At 41.5% G+C, this 21,629-nt stretch overlaps 1 protein-coding gene across 8 annotated transcripts in view; it reads left to right on the forward strand.

Moving 5' to 3' along the window:
• The window catches only part of elmo1 (engulfment and cell motility 1 (ced-12 homolog, C. elegans)), a 99,619-nt gene that overhangs the window by 60,490 nt on the left and 17,500 nt on the right, over window positions 1–21,629 (forward strand). For 7 of the 8 annotated variants that reach the window (XM_018697564.2, XM_018697566.2, XM_051066424.1 and 4 more), the window contains one exon: window positions 9,680–9,816. In XM_018697564.2, the coding sequence (XP_018553080.1) occupies window positions 9,680–9,816 (137 nt within the window). Of the gene's footprint in view, window positions 1–9,679; window positions 9,817–14,520; window positions 14,964–21,629 lie in introns of those variants that run through there. The other variant, XM_018697569.2, reaches the window with a different exon arrangement.

A 21,629-nucleotide genomic window follows, 5' to 3' on the forward strand; every position in this document is an offset into this window, starting at 1 on the left:
GAATCTTAAACATAAGCATGCAGTTTAAACCCGATGGGAGTTGTATAGGTTCTGTTTTAGCAAAGAAATTGGTATTCAGTCATACCTTTTCTCGCCATCATCAAGTTGTGACGAATTCAGGCACATGCAGCCATAGTTCTGCATAATAACTAAAAACATCAACCTTTCAAGCCCACACGGGGATAGTGTTTGAAACTCAATAGACTCTGAGTAGATTATCATTTCAATAGGATTAATTACATCTCTGACCCAGTGAGACATTTTTCCTCACATGCTGACAAGTCATTACATTATCTAGTAATTAATACAATACATTAGCGGTTGCTGGGGGCAGGAGTATGACTTTCTAAGGGGTTGCTTAATAAATCTCAGTCTTAATTTCCCATATTTGTTTTTGAATTCCTGGTAGTTTGTGTAGGTTGAAGGAAAGATGTGAGGGATGGAGGAAAGGCAGGAAGAATTATAATGCATTAAATAGACGTTTAATGATAGGTTCCTATCCGTTTTCAGTGGCCAGTTATTGCCACTAATGAGGTATCAGTGGGATGAGAATTTATGTCCAAGATCAAACATTAGTATGCTAACATTAGCATTAGCTGAACATTAGTTTGGAAACTGACCCCATTTGAAAAGACTTGTTAAGTCTCAAGGTTGTAGCTAATCCCTCCCCCAAGTCTCCCTCCATGAATCATGAGTGAAGTGGATGATAGTGAGTGGAGGAGAGGCCGAGCGTAGAATCCCAAGTATCTCTCAAGTCGTGACATGAGCATCTATTTGGCAGTCAGCAGCCACTTCACACAGTTGTCAGTTGCAGCCTTGTGTTAAAGGGGAAGAGCTTTCTTCAGGGTTTTCCACTTCGTAGCCTCAGGCATAGATCAGCAAAAGGTTCTTAAATTGGAGTGCACAAATAACAACAAACTTGACAGATGGGTGCTCCAGAATCTCAAGTTTTGAGCATCCTTGGAGTTTTTCTGAGACACTCCTGTCCCCTGTCAGTTCTCAGCAACCCTTGGTGGAGTGAAGTAGTGCAGTGGATGAAACTGAAGCCACCTCATGGCAGTGCTGCTGCTCTCATTTTACTTGCAATGTTTTTTGCACTTGGAGCTCCCCGTGTGTAATTTACCATCAAACTCACCAACATGTCTCCCTCATTTATGCTCTCAAACTTTTTTTTGTTTTATTTTTCAGAGAAACTATACACCATGCTCTCTGCAAACTGAGGCTTTTTTCCCCAAAAGACCCCTTACCAGCAGATCTTGTCAAGGGTAAAATCAGACAAAACAGTGCAGTGAGGTTCAGCTCTAACATTACTGTGAACCTAGATACACACACACACACACACACACACACAAACACAAACAAAGTTTCAGGCTTCAGGGGACGTTCACCATAATGTTTAATGACGTATGTCATGGAGACTTGCTTTTTGTCCCCATAAGGAACCAAGTGAGTTGATTTTAGTCCTGGCTGAGGAAGCTAGAAGAGAAGAAGAAGCAGTAAAAAAAATGTGTTTAGTAAACTTAAAGGCATCATAATGCAACACTAGACAACATCTTATAGTACAAATAAAGGACATTGTAAATAAAGTGCCAATTTAAATTTATTTGTAAAAATTACAAAATAAGACCAAGCTTTGTAGGATTTCCTTTAATAACTAGTATTCTTCACAGAAAATCAAGCAAGGCAATATCCGTTATTAATTTTAGCCAATCTACAAAATTTAGGCTTTTACTTGATCCTTGAACTGCCAATAATGCCTACAGATGCCAGCTTTAATTCTTGTTTGAATTTGTATCCAGTAGAAGGTGAGACCTGTGTGTTAATTAACAAGGTCAGGAAGCAGTTTATGCAGCCACTCTCTGATACTTCTACTACTCATCTTCAATAAGGAGAGATAGAAGAGCATTCTCACAGTAAATGAAGGAAAGTACCTATTTCACTGTTATTCTCCCAATAGTAATTATCATTGTATATAATAAAACCTATGTAATACCCATGTGTACTTTTGTAGGGTATATATGTGCCCACTGCAAAACTCCAAAACTCTAAAACTCTCTAGTTTTATTAGTGTAATTATGATTTATTCACATATACAGGCTGTGTGTGTGTCTATGAGCACATATGTGCACATAATCTGGAAAATCATAAGTTGTTTTGTTATGATTAAACAATTCTGTTTCTGCATTTGGGCAACCTCAGACAGATTGTGTGTTTGTTTGCGTAAGCATGACTCACTCTGCCTGATCTGAGATTTTCCCACAGAAGAATCTGGCACAAGGTGTATTATAGTCTGAACCGTAGCCCCCATACCTGATGTATTAAGATATGAGAGATATGAGTTGCGTTTAGTATTTTCAATAAATGCATCCTGGGGCAGCTCTGACTCGATAGAAAACTCACAGCTACATGCGGTTGCACAAGCCTTATTGTATTTGTGAGAGTATGAGGTGTCTGTGAAAGCAGATGTACTGCTAAATTTGTTGGATACGTGTCTCAGTCCAGAACGCTGATGGATTCGCTACATGCCTCCCTCTGTCTCATTTTCTCCTCTCTCCATCTGCTGCTCTGCTATTCCTCGGTCTCCCTCTGTCCTCTAATGCATCTTGACCATTGTTAGGGACTCTGCATGCTAAAATGGTTTAGTTATGTAATTAGAAACCACAGAGGAAATAAGGCTTTGACTTTTCCCCATTCTCATCCTTATCCAATCAAGGTTCCTTCCATGCTTCTCTTCCTCCCTGAAATGAAATACTTGGTGTAAATAAACTCAAAATAAATTAAGAAAAAAAACAAATTCAAGACTGTGAACAAATAGTAGTTTATTTCTACAGCATTATATAGCCTTCACTATAGCTTTTTTTTTCATCCTGCATTTCACAGCAGAGACTTGGACCAGTGGCCTCATTCTCCAGGCATCCTTCATGATTAATACAACCCAGCAACTGATTTATCATTTCACGTTTCACAGACTCCAAACTCAAAGACCCTGAGACATTACATTTTAAAGTGACATATTTGGTCCAAAATCTACCCTAACAAGGCTAGCAAGATGTTAATTAGCTTGTAAGCTAATTACTCTCCCTCCTGAACTCAGGTAGTAATTATAGTTGTGCCTCCTGCCTTCCTAGCAATTTGATATCTGTTTGGCTGTGTCCTCTCTTTCTGTGTTGAATCGATGGATGCACATACAAAGAAAACTACATGCAGGACTCCAAGATGGTGCCCCATTTATTTCAAAACAAGTTGCTCGGCCAGACGCATACAGTGGAATTTTTTTTTTATTATTATTTTTTTTTTTTTTAGGATTCTGTGTTCATTTTGTGTTTCCTAGCCAAAGAGAGTCATGTACCAGGCAATTTTAAAACTAGCCATTTTGACAAAATTGATGCACAGCTCAGCATTGTTCCTTGGGATGTGTTGAAGTAATCTTACCCACTGAGTATGACTTGGGTTCAAAGTGGCAAACAGATGAAAGCGAGAGCAGCACAGTCAGTGAAAATGACAGTAAATAGATTGGTTTGGTTTGATAAATGACTACATTCTTATTTTAACCTGGCAGAAGCCCTGTATGCGTTACCACCAGTGTCTGTACATTGTGTACACTGATGCTGTGGTGTGTGTGTTTTTTGTTTTTTGCTGTGGCATGAGAAATACACAGTCAGCCTGCTAAGTCATCCAGCCAGCCGTGGTTTGCATCTCTGTGTACCTGCTGCCTTGGCATCCTGCAGACACGCAAACAGTGACTGGACCGGAAAGATGGTGCTGACGCTGCTCACTGGACACACACACAAATGCACACACACATACACATACATGCACAAACACTCCCCTTGTCACAGTTGGACATCAGGGCATGCTGGTATTGTAATTAGAGTGAGGATGACACTTTTCGCTGTGTATTCATCATGCATAGCTGCAAGGTGACTCTGAGGGTTGCTTCGTTTACTTTGTGCACACACACACACACACACACACACACACACAGGGACATGCATACACACAAACAAATACACACTGGACCTTGACAGATGTCAGGGTGGCATTCAGCCCACATGTCTCTCTCACTCTTTCTCTCACACATACACAGAGGAGCACAAGCAGACACACAAACTGCACACACAAACACTTTTAACGCAGATGCTTAGTCACCTCTCTCCTGCCCAGGACTCATCTGTGTGGTGGCCAGTTGAGTAATTAGCTCTTAGTTGACGTCACCAAGCCCTCGGAGACTTCACGTTGAACGGTCTCCGATAAGAGCATGACAGGCAACAGCTGTCCCACACTCAGTCATGCTTACGTTCACATATGCACACATACAGAGTCGGACGTTCACTTCAGGGGAAGATGACAGTGACCCCTTCACCTCAGCCCCAAACATACATGCATCCCAGTAGATGAATAGATAGATAGATATATGGATGGATGGATGGAGAGAAAATGAGAGGAGAGGAGAACTGTCTTCACCCTCCTGAGTCGTCTTGCCTTCATGATGATATTGTGTGATGTTGTGGAACGTCACTGTACCGATGTGTCTAATTTGTCTGAAACCAGTGACTTAGAACTTGTATCTGCGCACAGAGATTTTGAAGCATTTACGTCACCATGGTTTCAACCGTAATCATGAGCAACCGAGGCGGAAAAACATTCACATCAGCCTCCAAGTTGTAATTCCTAGATATAAATATTGGAAATTTCCAACAGTCAATGTTATCTCCACTGAAAATAACTACTAAGTGTCAACACTTAGTAACAAACTGCTCCATATACATAACTCAGCAATATGTTGAATGAATGTAGCATTAGTTTGGACAACATATTCAGTATCAGAAACACTGTTGTGTTCAAAACTCTTGACTTCCTGTGTGTTTTGTGTGTCTAATTTTACTTAACTTGAAAAGCTGATAAGTTCCTAATTAAATTAGGTCCTAACACTTTGTTCGTTTGCTCAAGAGAAGACTGGCAACAGAATGGCAGTCTGAGTGGGGACTGGTGCTATAATAGTTAAGTTGATTGGTTCACTGATTTTCAAGCAAAAATGGCAAACATCCACTGGTTCCAGCTGCTCACATGTGAGGATCTGCAGCTTTTCTTTGTTTTCTTATCAATGTTGGATACCTTCGGAGTGCTGGTGAGACAAGACAGATCATTTGAAGACAATAATGGACTAACAGACAATGAAAGGAACTGCTAGTTGCAGCCCTGTTTGACTGCTGATTTCCCTGTTACATCCAAGGGAAGTTGTGTAGTGGTGTCTCTGAGTAGGGAGATAAAGTAACAAGTGTCAAGGGACCAGTTGTACCATAAAATCTTTTATGTTTATCATTTTGTAGAGACATATAGTCACAAAGTGTTGGACTATAACTGTAAAGTATCAAGTTCTGTTGATCTGTGTGGGCATATGGTCCAGCATAACCTAAACTGGTCACCATCGTGTCCTGTTACCTAGTCCAATGGGTGGCACAGGCACTGAACATCTGGCTGTGCAGATGGATGAAAAGCATACAGGACAAAGAAAAGTCATTACAGCCCATTTTCCATCCATCTAGGCTGTCTGCTGCGGACCCATATGCTTGGTCGAAAAGAGTCATAAATTGTGACTTAAATTGAGAGAGAGTTCATATCTATCCCGCTGCTTCGTGGCATGTCATTCAGCTACAAGCAGAGTTACGCGTGCGTGCGTGTGTGCGCGAGTGTGTGTGTGCGCACGCCCATGCCCCTGGCTGTGTGACTCATCCATCAAAAAGTGTCAGACTCCTCAGGCACTTGATGTGTCCAGTCGTCCACCCCATCTCCATGACCATGCTAGCCAGCCTGTGGGAGAGAAGGCTGTTTCTCAGCGGAAGGAAGGGAGGAAAATAGCTTTTACATAAGCCTGTTTCAACCAATTGCGAGCCCAGCACAGGAGTGCTTAGCTGCAGGTTTTGTTGCTGTTTTAAGGAACACGGGTCATAGCACATGTACTTTCTATATATACTATTATTACATTAAAAAATGGAATTAAAGTAACAACAGCAACAAAATAATAATACTACCCCCAACCTCACTCACTACTTCTTACATGATGGACCTTCAGTAGTTAACTTTATAGTGAGCAGTTGACTGGAATTTCAGACACTTACTGCTAATTGTTGTTTTGCATCATTTTATATACTATGACAGGTGTGGTGTTGCATGACAGTAATTTTTTAAATTGTGATTAACTACAAGTTGTGTTATGCTATTATTATCAGAAAATGTTGTACTTTCCTTGGACACTTGTTTTTGCTCCCCTTGAAATCTTTCAGTGCGCCATGTTGTTCATACAGATTCAGACAGTCACTGTATTTTAGGCTTTATTCAGCTGTACAGTAATAGTAGTAATAGTTGTAGTAATAGTATGTGATTAAAAGAAAGTCAATATTTTATCTGCTACGTTGATTTAAATTTTTACCATGTCTTTAATTTTTGATGCACATAGCTCAGGGCTTCACTGCGTAAGACAGAATCTTTAATAATAGCTCTTTAGGTAAAAGGCTCTTCTATATTTCTTCTGTTGCTATATTTTACTAGAGTTTATTGAGAGAAATTGCACAGACACAGGAAGACTGCAGTCACCCTCAGATTAAGGTTGTGTGCAGCCTAACCATTTGGGGCAAGAGCAGTGAGGAGCTTGGTGTTTCCTCTTCAGTACAGACTGTTAGTACAGCCAATCCAGCTGCAAAACCCCATCATCAGTCAGTGAGTTGGGTGATAAAGTATTTGATTGTGTAGCACATGTTTCATTTCGTCATCGTAGCCTCAGTGTCAGACATAGAAATGTTGAAGCATCGCTCTTAGAAAAAAGACAAAAAAACAAGGCTAGTTTAAGGCTAGTAAGACTCGAAGCAGTAGTTACCTAATCACAGTAACATGACTTTGCACTCACTCAGTGCCATCTCTGTTCAGGCGGATAATTTTAAGTGCATTTGTGCAGTGTTGAGAATGATTCAGCCGTGACATTTCAGCTAGCTGGAAAGCAGCTGCCATGCTGAAAAAGAAGGTACCAAATTGTTGATTTTTCTCCCCCTATGTGGACTTTTTTATTTGAAAGAGCTATACAATGTACATTCAAACATTTGTTATTTCCTGAAGGCTTAATGAAATATAGTGCAGTCTGTTAGGATAGTATTGTTTTGACTCTGTATTTCAGTGGATTGAATTCAAAATTAGACAGTAACTATAAAGTTAAGGTGCTGACTTTGAGGGTGTTTACATCCATGTGGAATGTGGAAAATATGCCCTTTTTATACAATATAATATACACCCCTAAGGGTAAAAATGAAACATCTACGTGTCATATGAAATCTAATAAGACTACATTGTATGTCCAAGACAACATTTTCCGATATATCTAAGTATTACACCCCATACTGCTGTGTTTTCATCTCTGGAGTCTGCTAAATGCTGAGCAGCTGCACCCAGATTTCCCCTCTTAAATTATTTCCTCAGCGTGGGTGAATTATGTTTGTTTGATGAAATATTCAGTGATCCACACTCTGTAACCATTTGGCTAAGTTTGCAATAAGAGCATTACAATGCAGAACACTGTTTGTGAACTATTTCGAGCTTGCGCGCACCATAATGTTTTTCTTTTTTCTTTTTTTTTGCCTCATCGTTGTGCTGCTTCAGGTCCTGCTGAGCCCTGTGAGAGGTAATAAAACTGTCTGCGACTCAGCATGCCTTGCAAAACCTCAGGATGGAGAAATTTCTGCAGAGCCACATGAGACTGCTCACTGTCTGTATCCCCCCAAATAAGCCTTGACATGTAATTCCACTCACCTTGCCACCTTAGGGCTGTGTTGGTCCTATCAATAAACAGTCCATTTAGCTCAGAGGTCACTCTAAACTTGCACCCTAACAAGAACTTTTGCGAGTCGGCCAATAAGGGTATTTGATTGAGGAGGGATTTTTTCGAATTTACCCTTTTTAATCTCTTTCTCGTTTTTTTTTTTTTTTTTTTTTCCTTCTCCTGTGCCTGAGGGCAGCGTACTGTTGACTAAGCAGCCAGTCAGCATCTGTTTTGGCTCACCTCCATTAGTTTCCTGATTGACTACCAGGCACCGGTAGCACATCCCCCTGGATTTCTCCACCTCACCCTCCCCTTAATCTCCTATCCATCCCTCCAAATCAAGGCTGAGGTCGCTGTGCCCATGGCCCGCGGGCATCACTCATTATACTGTGAAGTTTCAATTGCCGTCTGACCCCTTCTATCCAATTTCATGGCTGCTCGTGGTGGGCCAGTGCCCCCGCTGCTCCGCTCTGAAACTCTTTAAATGAACCAACCTTTGGCGCAAGGCCGCCACTCATCTCAGCAAGACGAGAGGGAGACGAATTTAGTTCAAATGAATGTCAAGCCTTGTTATTGTACCTCTTGGTTAATATGGTTTGGGGGCTCAAGAGCCCTGGCTTTCCCTCTTCTCTCTCATTCTGATTTCAAACACACCCTCGCACAAATAGTGGGGATTGAAACGCCTCAGTACACCGCTAATAAAGAAAATAAACCACCTCTGGCTGTGGAAAATGAAAAAATCTCAACTTAATCCAGTTGGAACAGTGTTTGCTGGTCACAAATTTGTCTCCAAGGGATATTTTGTGTTTGAAGTTGATGAGGAGCTAAATTTTCAATAACACAGAGTCTTGCTTCAGTGGAGAACTGCATCTCATTCTCAGCAGTTGTTTCTATGAAATAACCTATAAACACATCAACTTTCTTTCGCCTTCTGTGAGACAGAATCAGAGAATCCCTCCAGGGCCAGCTAAATTATCTCTCATGAACAGTCTGTCACATCTCATATGACTCTGTACTCTGGAAAATGACGTAATTTAAACATGAATGCAGCATGCACACGCCTGATGATTTAATCTTAAGTGTCAGAATGATCATGTATGATCATCAAGCAAGTTTACCACGTTAAATGTTATTCAGAACCTTTCAGCAGAAGTTATTCGATGACTTCATCTGTAACATTTTCTAGCTAAGTGATGGTTGGTTGCAGTAGCAGTGTGTGCGTGTGTGTGTGGGCCGCTTGTCCCTGTTGTTGTGCATTAGTCAGGTGTTCAGGTCCAGGCTAGGGGCCACATTCCTTCAGGCCCAATTATGTATTTATAAATTGAAGGCCACCATATGGCATGACTCATTCAACAGAGTGGAAAAGTAAAAAGTTAATGGGCCTTTGCCGGCCAACTGGCTGAGCTTTTTATCACCATGTTGGTGTATGTGGATATGTACTGGATGGGAGTCATGATCAGGCTTTGTGATTATTGAGCTCTGATTGAGGGTGTTAACATGGTAGAAAAATAAAAATACATGCAGACAAGACAGTCATGTATTAGTGATGTGTCCCTGCCAGTGTCCAGAAAACTCACTCTAGTTGTAATATCTCCCATCTTTAATTTTTAATTAATAGCGTTGTCACAAATGTCCACGGGATTACCCACTATCAATAAGTACCTGTTTTTAGTTTAAGAATGAAGATAACTATTTCACCTATTAGAGCATTATTTACAACTGCAAGTAATTACAGCTTTGTATGAATCAAATTCAAAGTAATTTGTGTTAATATCAAATTAAGTCGGAGCTTAAAGTGGTTTCCATCACCGGTGTCAGCTTTCACTCAGACTGCTGCTGTAGGTGACAGTCCCGTCTCTCTTGTTTCCACAGCCAGTGAAAACTGCCACGACTTCCACCCGATGTTCTTCACCCACGATCGCTCCTTTGAGGAGTTCTTCTGCATCTCCATCCAGCTGCTCAACAAGACCTGGAAGGAGATGAGAGCCACAAGTGAAGACTTCAACAAGGTAAGCTGCATGTGGGTGTGTTTTTGGTGAGGTGGGAGGCTTAGCTGGATAAAAACCATCACTGTGTCCCACTTCTGTCCACGCTGCATGCTAATTGTAACTGGGTCTTGGTTTTGAAGTGCATTCACACTGGAAAAGTGACAAATTTAAGAATATTTGATGCCAGTATGCATACTTAATATGTTTGACTGAGTGATGTTGATGGACTCCTCACAGCTGGAGAAGGTTAAAACACATTCTGGACACAAGTGAGACATCTCCAGGAGTATTTTAGAAAAGTTTCCAAATTTGAAATTGGCTGTAACTTCCTCTGATTGATGTTTTGTACCATTTCCTCTATACAAAAAGTGTGTGTTCATTCCATGCATAACAACTAATAATATGTAGTGTGGAATTGGGACACAGCTAAAGTCTTTGATTAATTAAAAATGAAAGACAAAGATGCAGCACAGTAAGATTTCACTTTTTGAAAAACAAATGCTTTCGTATTTGATAGCAAAAAACCTACTAGATGATGACACTGAGGGCAAAAGCAATGATTTTTTTAGAATGGGTCATTTCTGCTATTTCAAGGTCATCTCTGTGCAGAATCGATACATAATTTCTGTCACACATCACTTTCTATCGTTAACAGCACAGTCATGTAGCTCACTCTTAATTACAACTGTGATAGTTATATTTTATGTTCTGCACATTCAAATATCAGACCTGATTAAGGTGCATTGACATGGAAAAGTTTTTTTTTCCCATTTGCACAGATGAACTTGCTTCAGGGGTTTCCTTTATGAGGGAACAGATTGAGAGAGGGAACTGCACACATATCTCAAGGGCTTTTTAGATTTAGAATTTTTCCTGCATTGTTTTTTTTTTTTTTCCCTGACATGAAACATTAGCTGCCTCCTTTGTCTGAGCCACTGATTAGACTCCTACATCTTCATTTGGAGCTCATTGGAGTCCAGATGAAGATGAAAAGCCTCCCGTAAGCTGGCAAACGTTGAGTCGGCTCACATAGGAAATATATATGTGTGTGAAAGTGTATGCAAGGCCAGACGGTGATAGTAATGAGGTGTTTATGACAGATATTGTATGTTGTTTCAGTTGGCCGTCAGTTGTAGTAGTCAACAGATGCCATGTGCCTTTTCCCTGATTTGTCAAACAAATTATGATTATCTTATGGTGTCAAACACCAAACGGACCAACACAAGCTACAAGCCACCCCATGTCCAAGTCGCTGCTTACACAGTGATTTGTTGTGGTCCAGTCCTCTGCTCATATTTACTGGCTCTGATCAGTATTGGAAAAGTGCCTTGCACGTAAGTGAGACAGACCTTTGTTCTGCATTTTCTCTGCAGGTACTCTCCTCTTAGTCCAATATGTCACAGTATTGTAAAGGGACCCATAATTTGCCACATGAAGCTGACTATGTAATTGCTAATTCAGCCTTCAGTATCCCAGAAATACGTTTTCAATTCTGCATGTCTTATTTCTGTTTGAGAATGGAGTGACTGTTACGTGATGCTGAGGTTGCATCATCTTCTGTTACTTTGCTGTGAGTTAAATGATGGAAAACAGCAGTGTGTCATTACAACAGAGCTGGCTCTGATGCAGATTGAGAATAAGTCTGGCTCTCAGCTTTCACAAAGAAAAACTGAGTGATATGAAAATGCATTGTTGTTGTTTGAGACTTGTTACATATCTGATCTACTGCATGAGCTATAATGAAGGTCATAACATACTGTAGCTGAAAAAAATGGAAATCTATCATCCTTTAGCAGTTGTTGATATTGTTAATCCACTACAGTCTATTGAATCTCACACTTTCAGTTGTGTTTTCAATTCACTTTAGTAGTGGAATAACTTGTGAGTGTGATTGTATTTTTTATGAATTCAGAGCTCGAAAAAGGACTTTATCATACTGACACAGGAGATTTGTCATGTCAGTCTGTTTTCCTTATGAACTAAATGTTATAATAATGGACTGAAACCTTGAGTTTATTAAATGATAGATAGACCAGGAGTGATGAGACCATCTCTAATAGGCTTAGAATGACTCCCTCATCTCGTGTTGGGCTCTACTTCCAGTACATCTTGGGGGAGAACGCAACACACATACGGTACACACACCTCCCCCAGCAAGCAATCCTATTATCCAATCCCATCCTTCACACCCCTCCCTCAAAGGCGAGAGTCAATTTCGATTGAGTTGGGGATAGATGATGCTTCCCTTCCCTCTCCCCTCTTCCCTTCTTCCCTCCCCAACCTCATCTTTCATTGCACAGGATCTTGGGAGTTTGAAATTCAGCAGCAGCTTGTCGATAGTAAGACTGTTTGGTCCCTAGGGCTTCCTATCAGCTAAATGGTGCGTGTGGAGCTCTGCGCTTCCAGTCTCGAATGCTGAGGCTCAGTTTGTAACCGTTGTGAACTTAGAAAACACTCTGGAGACATCGGCCCCTCTGATGATGTCTGAAAGTTGTCATTTTCTACCCAATTCTGTCAACAAGAAAAAGAGTTGTTTATCTGCAACTGAAACAGTCAGTGGCTGCACATTCCATTAAATAAAATGTGTCAGTGATAGAGAGGAGGAACATGTCCCAAAAAATGCATGCTGGGAAAGCTTGATGTAGATCCCACTAAATCCTGAGTATTAGCATGAGCAAATAAAAATGATAAAATAATACCAATGGGAAGAAGAAGAGGAACATAAATTTGAGGTGCTTTACAACATCAGTAAAGCAAGTAATGAAATGAGGACATAAAGGAAAATACAAATCACAAATATAAACATTTTAAGTCAAGTGAAGTGGGAATTACAGCATTTTTAAGTGGGCATGGCATAGCGGATACGGAGTGATACAGAACTGTATAGTCCTCCACTCACATTTAAGCTTTTACATTAGGAAGCAGAGAATGAGGGAGAAATGAATAATTTAAATCACACTCCTCTGGAATTGTACATTTTTGCCCAAACACACATTGCTCTGGTAGCTACTGCAACCCAAAGGCTAATAGTCAAGATTGGTTTTATATGATGCATTGGGTTAGCTTGTCACCCTAAATCAAAGTTGACTGCTACTGATTTCAAGTACAGTGATTGTCCTTTCACCTGCTACCACTAGGTCATTTAAACTGGGCTATTCCTAGTTGAGCTGACCTGTGCCAGGTGATCAGTCATGTAGTTGCTTATAGGTGGTCAGTTGACTAAGGGTCTTTCTTATAGCTTCCTTATAGAAACTGGATCTTTGTCAGTTGTTACTAATCAGTGTTAAATGTCACAATGTGCCCAAATATGCTTTGGTTTTTTGATGAGCACAAGATCTTACAAGATCTCTCTGTGAGCCAGCATTTATCTGAGAGATGACAACAGAACAATGTGACAGATTTATCAAGTTATCAAAGAAATCCTGTTCCATATTTGAAAAAATGCCCTTTGTTGAGTCTGGCTTCACTTCTAGAACAAAAATCTTGGCTGTGTTTTATACTATGAGAATGTATGCATGTCGCTATTCATTTCCTCATGTGCATACAGTAAATGAGGATATATCCTCTTTATGGTGTGTGGGAGGATAATTCTGTGTCAAGGATAATTCTGAGGGCGTCCACTTCAAAAAACACAGCTAGTGTAGTGGCTAGATTTCCCCGCTGCTCCCCACAGTCGCTGCCAGACACAGACAAGCACTGAGCTTTCCGAGGTGTGGAATACTAAAATACCTCCTTCAGGTTTTATCAATGTTTGGGTTTGTGTGTGTGTGTGTGTGTGTGTGTGTGTGTGTGTGTCGTGGCCTGCGCGTGTGTGAGCATTTCTTAAACGCTGATGGCTCTCTCAGCGGCTGGCTCGTCATGGCTGACTGAGCATCTGCCCTGTGCACACACAACTGGGTCTTATGTGAACATTCAGTCATTTAAGACAAAGGCACAGAGGCTTAAATGAAGCTTAAAAACACTGTGGATCTTAAGCACACACACACACACACACACACACTCCTTGGTGCCACTATTGTTTTCTTTTTAAATATGTTTAGTAAAAGATGTAGTTATAGAGAACAAGAGGTGTGTGTATATGCTGTGTGTACATGATCTGTGTATGTGTGTCTTTAATGGAGGCAAGTCTGATGCTCCCAGGGCACAGCGCCGGCCGTCAGGCAACCGTTTCCCCTGTTTCCATAGCAACCCCTGTCCAATTACCGCTGCTGCGCTGCACTACTCTGGCTCTCTTTCTGTATGATGGAGCCACTTCTCCTGCTGCATGTGGGCACACGCTTGTGTTTATGTGCATGAATCTATCAGAGACTCTGTTTTGTATGGCTGCTTGTCGTCTCTTCATCCAAACATCTGTGCTGAGAGCTTCTCCTCCTTCTCCTCTTCTTCCTTCAAAAAAAAAAAAAAAAAAAAACAAGGCTCCATCTCTCTCTGTTCAGGCACTTGGGAAAAAAAATCCTTGCCGATGTAGCGGCTTGCAGCCACTCAAAATACCCCTCCTCCCTCCTCTCCTCCTCTTCTCTCCTCCCTCCCTCCCCCTCCATCTAAACCCCTCTCTCTCCTTTTCTCTTTCTCTCTCTCGCTCTCTCTCTCTCACACACACACGCACACACACACACTTATCATGTGATCCACTTGCTGCACCACCATTGGCGTCTCTGATCGTGGCGTGTGTCCAATCAGGGCATAAGCCCGGAGATCAACATAAGCGAAGCAGAGCAGCCTGGCTGATGCTCTTAGAGTCACAGAGGGAGGGAGGAAGGCAGATAGAGAGGCATACAACAATATCATAGTAGAGGGGAGATAGGTGGAGTTTGTCAGAGAAGAAGCAAGGAGGTTTTATTTTAAGATAGTATGCTTAAGGAGAGAGTCAAGCAGGACAACTGAAGGAATAAATAATCAAGACAGGAAAGAAGACAAGAGGCAAAAGGAGGAGGTGCACAAGCTGTGTTGACAGACGAATCTTCCCTTATTGTGGCTAACGCCAAGGCTAACTGTCCACAATCAGCTAGACTGCTCTTCCAGGGAGCCATCTGCTCCCTCTGTCCATCCTTCCATCCATCCCTGCCTCCCGTCGAGTGCTAAAAACTCTCCTTCCCTGGCAGAAGCACGAGGATTCATCAGTCACTGTGGAGAGTATCACACCACACTTGGAAACATGGAGGTGACATGTAAGTACTAAGAATGGAGACGAGGATGAGAAAAAGAGCGAGAGGGTTTTCAATTAGCATGGATGGATGGAAAGAGCGAGGGGTGGTGGTAGTAAGGGGAGGAAGGAGGGAGTGTTTGTGTTGTTGCCTGCCTGTGGAGGAGGAGGTGGAGGAAGAGGAGGGGGAGGAGGAGAGGGGGAGAGGGGTGGGAGGACAGAGAGAAAGGAGAGAGGAAGAAAAAAAAGGTAGGGGAGAGATGGAGAAGATGGGACAGGAGCAGAGCGGAAGAGAAAGAGGGGGGACAGATGGGGCCGTGTGGACTCAGCGAGGCGTAAGCAGGTTAGACAAGGACCCAGATCACAGCCTTTTCATTAACACACACACACACACACTCAGTCACACAAATACAGGATAATCTGCTAGATTACAATTTCACCCCGTCTCACAAGCGCACACCCACAACTACATGCGAGTGTACACACATCCTCTGCTCACCTACCCCCCAATCACACTCCAGGCATCATCTGTATTCTAGTGTACAGTCTGTGTGCGCGTGTGTGTCTGTGTGTGGTGGGGGGTTGGGCTTTGTTGTTGTGAATGGGATTACTCCACATCACCAACACCCACCGTTTGTCACCAGAGGAATTCAATGCCACTACTACTGCTCTTCTCCACTCCACACTGTGTCTCTCAGCCTTGGATGAGCTTCAACCAGTGTTTTAGCCAGAGGGGTTTGACACAGGATTAGAGCGAGGTCAGCCCCAGACTGTAGAGCACGAGTCTATGAAAAACTGCCAGTACCTGATTTTATTTGTTTTGGACAATACACAGTGCAATCGTATCCACTTAGTGTCCTTTTAAACCTGGCTTCATACGTAGGAATTGTGTCTTTTACCAGATGACCTACTATATTAGATTGTGCTGAATTAATCAACCGGCTGACTGACAGAAATTTATGCTTCAGAAATTTTGATAAGTGATAAATGATTAGCCATTCATCAATTAAAAAATATGCTTGTTCCAGCTTCTCAAATGTACAGATTTGCTGCTTTGCTCTGTTTTGTATCACTATAGATGGAATACAGTGCAATTTGAAAATATTAACTTAAGCTTCTGGAAATTGTGATGGCTATTTTTCACTATTTTTTGTCAGTTTATCAAGAAATAATTGATTCTTCTAAAATAAATATATGACAGATTAAAAGAATAGGCAGGAACATACGCTTTTTTGAGTTAGATAAGAACAGTTAGATGATAAGTTAAATACCACGCTCATGTCTCTTCAAACAATATGAAGCTGCAGCCAGGAGACGTTAGCTTAGCTTAGCATAAAGTCAAGAAACAGAGAGAGTCAGAGGCCGAAAAAACCCATCGACCAGCACCTCACAAGCTCACCAAGCGACATGTTATATATTTTATGTTATATATTGTGGCCATCCCAGAATGCCAGATCATCTCTTGGCCAGGCTAGCTGTTTCCATTCTTTATGCTAAGCTAACTGTATCCCAGGTCCATTTTTATATTGAACACACAGATATGAGAGTGGTATCGGTCTTCTCGTCTAACCCTCAATAAAAAGGCGAACAAGCCTATTTATCAAAATGTCAAACTGTTCCTTTAACCAACAGTAAAAATGAACTTAAATTGCAGCCCTGTGAATGATACTGTTCTCTAAAAGATGATCCAAGTTTAATCACAAAAAACAAGCAATGCTGTCTATCAGTGTCCTGTAAAAAGTGCCCTTGACCAAGAAACATTGAACCTGGTAAGTCACTCTGGACGAGCACTTCAGCTAAATGAACCAAGAACAGATGTAAAGCAAAGATTTTTTTTTTTTGTTTTGTTTATTGGTGTTTGACATTTCTGCTCTGGCCCGGGGTGATACAGAGGAGAGTAGATAATCTGCTTTGCTCAGCCATGTTGAAGACTGACCTGTCCCATGTGGGATTATTCACATGGCAATCCTCAAAAGTCCCGGAAAGTGCAGCTGAGCGACCCTCTCATCAGCCCTTATATGCCAGTTTTTATTTAGCTACTATTAAAGAATATTTAGATGTGGTCTTTAGTCTTCATTTCAGGCTTATTTAAGGCTGCTCACTGCAAATCAATTAAGGACTCTTAACGCAAATCAATGCAAATGATTTTCCAGCGCTGCTCTTTAGCCACAGGACAGTTCCTCCACTCTGCCAGAAGGTTAACATGTATGCATACATGATTAATGAAATGGGTGTTTGGGTGCGTCCAGTCAGAAGTGATGTGACAATAATAGTACGAGTGCAGGTGCCGAAGGTTTTAGGTGGATGCCGTGTTTGGATTCCAGGAAGCAGCTTGGGACAGTTGGTAAAAGTGCCGCACATGCCGCCGTATGCCAACAACCGTGACTGCTGCTGTCGTGCTTTGCATGAAACGGCACATCTATGACTCGTATCAGGACTCAGTAAACCGGCCCCCATCCCCCACTCCTTTCCTCTCCTGCAACGAGACCTGCTGTTTTCTTGTTCCATACTGGTTGTATTTACCTCTCCAACTGTCTACACTTTCCTGTACCTCTTACCCTCCCTCATATCTGTCTCTTTCTTTTTGCCTCTCCCTTTCTCTCCCCCCCTGGTCTCTCTCTCCCTCTTTTCCACCTCCTCATTCTTGTCTCTCGACCCCCCTCCACCCTTATTGTTGAATTCACAGGCTATTTATATCTTTCTGCCTGGCTGCCTCACCTCCCACTCCCTTAACAAGGTTTGCTTTATTGTTTTTGCACATGTGTGTATGCGCACTCGGACAGCACGTGAATGTGTTTGTACATGCGCCACAACAAATTGGTGTGTTTGTGTTTGAGTCCTCACAGGGGTGTGTAAGGTTTTCTGAGTTTGTTTTTGTTTGTGTGTTCTTGTTTTTTCCCCCTTTGTGGTTTATATGTATGTGTGTAGCAAGAGCAGAGGACGAATTTCAAGCTTAAGGCCTAAGGGGAGATCTCTGATCTCAGGCAGCGCTGGCCCACTCATACTGAGAACGCCAAAGCTAAGCTCACTAATCAGACCAGAGAGATCATCAGCCATTAGCATCAAACCATCAGAGTTGCATGAGCAGAGATGCAGAGCTAAGATTTTGCTTTGTTGTGTATCAGGATAATGATCCTGTTGTCTCATCTCCTCAGCAGCTCACTGGAAAGTCATCAAGGGAAAAGACAAGTAAACTCTAGTTTTCTTGTCTTTTTATTTAGTTATTCATCTATCCATTTATTTATCTATGTCTGTTTCTTTATTAATAAGTGAGTCTGCAGCATTGCTTTGAAGGCATGTATGTGTGTGTCAGCCTTTTTGTGCACAGTGTGTGCTTCAGACTCTTTGTAGACAATGAAAAGTCTCCACAAAGGCTCTTGTGTGTGGGTGTGACTTATTGTGGATACATGCTGAGATATGGCAGCTGCAATCCTTATCATTAGTATCATATGATAATCTGTTTTTGATGTATCTTTGAGTCTGGGTTTAAGTTGGAGCACTTCATCTGTCTGTGTGTGGGGGGTGATGATGCATGGAAGGGAAGTGAGACAAAAACAGATGTTGGTTGCTCTGAAGTTCTCCGTCTTTGGTCTTGGTGTTTTTCGGTGTTTCTTTCCCATCTCCCTCCACGAACAACAAAAAGGCAAGACTGGCTGGGTCAAAGCCATACACAGATTAATTAGTGCAATTAACACTTACAGACCAAACATGAAGGCGTGAATAGTTGAGGCAGTGTGAAGATTCAAGAGCAGCACATCATTTTAAAACACTGCTAACCATGTAGGATGCTAAAGAGTGCACCAGACTAAATAATCAGGATATCAATTTTTAAAACTGGTATCCTCGTTATCCTCATTATTTTCTCCCATGCTTGTTTTTTTGTTTTTTGTTTTTTTAAATTATTACTCCAGTCCCAGTAGGATTGGAGAGTAGGGTTGCATAACTCAGAGATGCACAAAATTTATTTTTACCACCAGCAATAAATCAGCCACTATAACCTGACCTTCCTGTCAATCCCTGATTCCCACTGCACAAAATCAATGTATTTGCGGCAAAACCTGGTGAAAAATGCAGCAGCTCTCTCCATAAGCAAAAATGGTCTCATTCTGTGCAATGTCAAACTTGCATTTTTGCTGTAAAAGCCCTGTAACTGGCCTAAATGGATGATGTTTGCATTTTTTATGGAGAACTTGGATGACTTCGTTTCACCAGACAGCTTCAATCAGATCCAAAAACGCATTAAAAACAGATTTCATAGATAGTACTTCTACTCACCAACGACTGTAGACTCTTGTCCCCGATGAGAGTTATCTCATATAATGAAATAATACCTGTTTTGATGTCCTTGAATAGATCTTTAATCACAACCAATTTGCTCATCCCTCTGGGACAATTAATGCAGAATGTTCATATTTCACTCAACAACTGTGTCATAATAAAACACTCATTAATGCAATGCTGTGCGTAAGCCAAGGTCAGCACTTGGCTTTCATCAGCATTTCTTGATATACTAACCGTAAGTGGCAATTTCCCAGGTGGCTTTGCTCTCCGTGCTTCGCCTCACATAGAGCCGGTTTGTTGAAAAAGAGCCCCTGTGACATTTTGTCTGGGCGTGCAGAACAGACCCTCTAAATATGGCAACAACGATGGCTAGCAGCAACAATCGACGTTGACCTGCATCACTCATGCAGAAGGAAGAACATGATTGAGGGAAGGAGGTCTCCAGATGTGTTCTTTGTGTGTACACATGGGAATATTGGGAAGTAGTTTACACAGAAGTAGTTTTGTTTTGCATGTCAGTGCTTGTTCATAATGTATAATGCATGCACAAGAGGGAACAAATTGCTGTATTTTCACATCAGTATGTACATTGAGAGTGTGTGTAGCTACCTTGCCTCCAGTGCAGTATATGCTGTTCCCTGTGGTGCAGTAATGCTGTCAAACAGGTCCCTGAGGCATTCACTAAGAGAAAAAAAGAGCTGCTTTCTGCTGCACTTTTAAGTTACATTCACCCCTTACCACCCTATTTTATTTTATTGAAATATCCAGATACAGTGACTCCTTACATTGGAGCTGTGGAGGGTAGATACATAATTGAAATTTTAATGGATGAAAGTGGTGCCTTTCCACTTAGTTGCTCTGGGCAGACTTAACATAGAGCCGTGACGGGGGTTGTCAGAGAGCCTAACAAGAAAAGTTGAATATGCTGAATGTAATACCCTGGAATCTGGCTGTTGTATAGCGTTTGTTGCTCTCCTCCTAATGACACACTGACTGCCTCTTGTTTGGCATTACATACCGTTAATACAGCCATCAACCAATCTCAACAATGTTTGAGATAGAATTACAAAGATTTGTCTTAATGCTGTGAATCTGTAGAAGATCACTAACAAGGCTGCAGCTAACAATTATTTCATTCTCCGGTAATCTGCTGGTTTTTGTCTTGATAAATTGATTAAGTAATTTTGATTGTAAAATCCCAGAAACTAATTAAAAATGCTCAGTATGGTTTCTCCCAAAGCCCAAGGTGATGCTTAATTTAGTTTGAGATTTGAGAGCAGTTGTTCTCAACACTATTTCCCTACAGTCGCCTATTATGTGATCCATATTGATGTTGGCACATTCAACAATCCCCTCCATTGGTGAAGGCAGTTTCACCATGAAAACACTGATAAAGGTTGCCCCATGCTGTCGCCTCAGTGTCGTCTTGTCTGAGTCGCCTACAAATGTCGTCTCCGTAACCGATCACATCGATGACACCCTCAGCTGACACGCAGCAGCAGCAGCAGCAGCAGCAGCGTGGACTGTTGCTTCAGTTCAAGCTTTTTGTAGTCCAAGCCAGTGGGAGGCATTTGAAGCTCTCCTCTTGTTTTGTGACCAAAGCATAGCCGTGGCCGTTGTGCAGTCTTAACGCCTGTCAGACGGAGATCTGTGTTTTGTTGTGGCTCCCCAAACATCCTCTTGCATTGACCATGCGGGTGATGGATAGCAAAAACCAGCGCAGTTGACATTGTTGGCATAAATTAGTGTCACTACTGTTTCATAAAAAGAAACCAGAAGGAAACAATATCTGTGTACTGTGTGCACAAACACAGGTCATCTTTATCTTGTTAATGCTTGATTTGACTTGGTGTAGACTGCACTCTGTTGGCTATACTCATGGTTGAAATCCCAGGTTTTTAATGTATTAGAATATACAATAATTTGACAGCTTTAATGGTGATTTAACAGTGACTACAGAAGCTTTTTCTTAAGTTCCGTCTTAGTGCCATTAATCTCCAACCACAAATCTGTCATTTTCTTCCCCCCTGTCAGCTCCCAAAACACGTCTTTGCATTTTTATTCAATGCATTTTTATCAGCTTCTAAATTTAACACAGCCCTGTACCAGCCTCCTCTCGCTCTGTACAGCGTGATAAGAGACAGGCAGCCTTTCATGTCCATCTCCGTGGCATTGTTTTATTTTTAATGACATCATGGTCAACTTTGAAGGAGATAATTATTAATTGAACATGGGACATAGAGGCAGGGAGGGAAAATGTAATTACCATTTCAATAACAGGGAAATGGATTCCCTGTATCCTCTTTCTCCTCGTGTGTTTGTGTGTGTGCACTGTCATGGCTGTGAATTCTTCCTTTTCTAAGTGTGCATGTTTTCTTGGCTTCAAAGTCTTAAATGCAGGGACACTCCT

This window comes from Lates calcarifer, linkage group LG3 (assembly GCF_001640805.2).
Source record: "Lates calcarifer isolate ASB-BC8 linkage group LG3, TLL_Latcal_v3, whole genome shotgun sequence".
In the NCBI taxonomy this organism is placed as follows: Eukaryota; Metazoa; Chordata; class Actinopteri; family Centropomidae; genus Lates; species Lates calcarifer.